The sequence below is a fragment of the Capsicum annuum genome, chromosome 4 (assembly GCF_002878395.1).
Source record: "Capsicum annuum cultivar UCD-10X-F1 chromosome 4, UCD10Xv1.1, whole genome shotgun sequence".
NCBI classification, from domain to species: domain Eukaryota; kingdom Viridiplantae; phylum Streptophyta; class Magnoliopsida; order Solanales; family Solanaceae; genus Capsicum; species Capsicum annuum.
The window spans coordinates 38538701-38540289 of record NC_061114.1 but is presented as its reverse complement, the minus strand read 5'-3'; the positions used below and the strand labels follow the sequence as shown (position 1 = coordinate 38540289).

The 1589-nt window shown below is 31.8% G+C and overlaps 1 protein-coding gene across 1 annotated transcript; it reads left to right on the top strand.

The window, feature by feature from the left end:
* Window positions 1-900: 900 nt before the first annotated feature.
* On the top strand, window positions 901-1589 carry LOC107868974. The gene is made up of 2 exons (XM_047411558.1): window positions 901-1236; window positions 1332-1589. The coding sequence occupies exons 1-2, from the start codon at window positions 901-903 to the stop codon at window positions 1587-1589; spliced, it is 594 nt and encodes a 197-aa protein (XP_047267514.1).

Genomic DNA, 1589 nt, shown 5'->3' with positions numbered 1-1589 from the left:
AAATATTTGATTCGAAGCATACTTGCAATCTTAGCGACAGAGTGTTGAATAATATAGTTGCGACAACAAATTTTGTGAATGAATTTATAGCTCTAAAATTAATCAATCACAAGAGAATACACACCTCCGTGGATATTATTGAAGAGATGAAGATTGTTTACGGAGTTGATATTAACTACATGAAAGCCTGGCGTGCAAAAGAGAAGGCGATTGCAATGCTTAGAGGTAGACCAGCAGATGGATATAAAAAAATATCCTATTATATCTATATGCTGAACCAAGTGTATCCGTAATCGCACATTTGGATGCATAAGGCAGTAGATAACAAGTTTAAATACTTGTTTATTGTCTTGCATCCCATGATAAGGGGTTTTAAATTTGGTTGAATTGTTGTAGTTGTTGACGGGGCTCATTTAAGCGGTCCATACGAAGGAACCTTTGTATCGGTAAGTATATTAGATGGTGCAGGTACTGTGCATTTATATTTTATTATACTCTTTTATTGTTATGGTGTTTACTATGTATTATATGAGCTTATACATTGATGTTTTATGTATTATAATTCATAGAGATGCTAAATAGTAACTTTATCATTGACATATCTTTTATTTTCATTATTTTCCTTATTTTTTTTATATTTTGGTTGTATTATGCATTAGCTTACGGTTTTGTTGATTCAGAGAATGACAATGCATGGACTTGGTTTTTTCAGCAGTTTATAGAGGTATTTGGTGAATGAGACAACATGTGTGTTGTATCAAATAGAAATGAAAGTATCATAAAAGGTGTAAGTATTGTTTATCCTAATGTCCCTCGTCTAGCATGTATTTGATATTTATGGAAAAATTTTTACACCCATTTTAGAGAATCAAAGATAGACTTAGTGACCTATATTATTCCATGGCTAAAGCTTATAGAAAAGAAGATTTTGATTATATTATGTCAAAGGTTGCTAAGGTTGATCAAAGAGTTAAGGAATATCTAGAGGATGCTGGATATGAAAAATGGTCTAGATGTCACTCGCCTGTAAATAGAGGTAGAATGATGACCTCTAATATAGCAGAATGTATTAACAATTGTTTGGTTGAGGCAAGAAAACTTTCAATTTTAGGTTTCCTTGAAGAAGTTAAAATTTTATTTGTCGCCTGGAATTGTAAGAACAACGAAATTGCATCTTACACAAATACAACTCTTGGGAGAAGATTTGAAGAAATACTGACTCTTAATGGGGTTATAGTATGTATTAGAATAATTATGTAACAAAAACTTTATTTTCCATTGATTATATATTCTTATTTTATTATCTGTACTAAATATGCATTTTCTAACAGGTTAAGCCAATGGGTAGTTATCTTTATTGTGTATATGATTTGAGACAGCGGTACATTATCGATATTGACTGTAGAACGTGCAACTGTGGTCGGTATCAAATTGATAAAATACTGTGTCCACATAGAATTGTCATATTAAAAAGTAAAAATATGGATGTAAAGGATTATGGTCATTCTTGCTCTGAATTGTACAGGCCAAACACCATAGTCAAGACATATGAACTCCCGATAGTTCCAATGCCAGACAAGAAGGATTGA

What these genes read in the sequence shown, in the direction of transcription:
- LOC107868974 (XM_047411558.1), top strand. Translation starts at nt 901, where the DNA reads ATGGCTAAAGCTTATAGAAAAGAAGATTTTGATTATATTATGTCAAAG. An exon ending in TGACTCTTAATGGGGTTATA is followed by an intron (nt 1,237 to 1,331) that starts GTATGTATTAGA and finishes ATTTTCTAACAG; the next exon opens with GTTAAGCCAATGGGTAGTTA.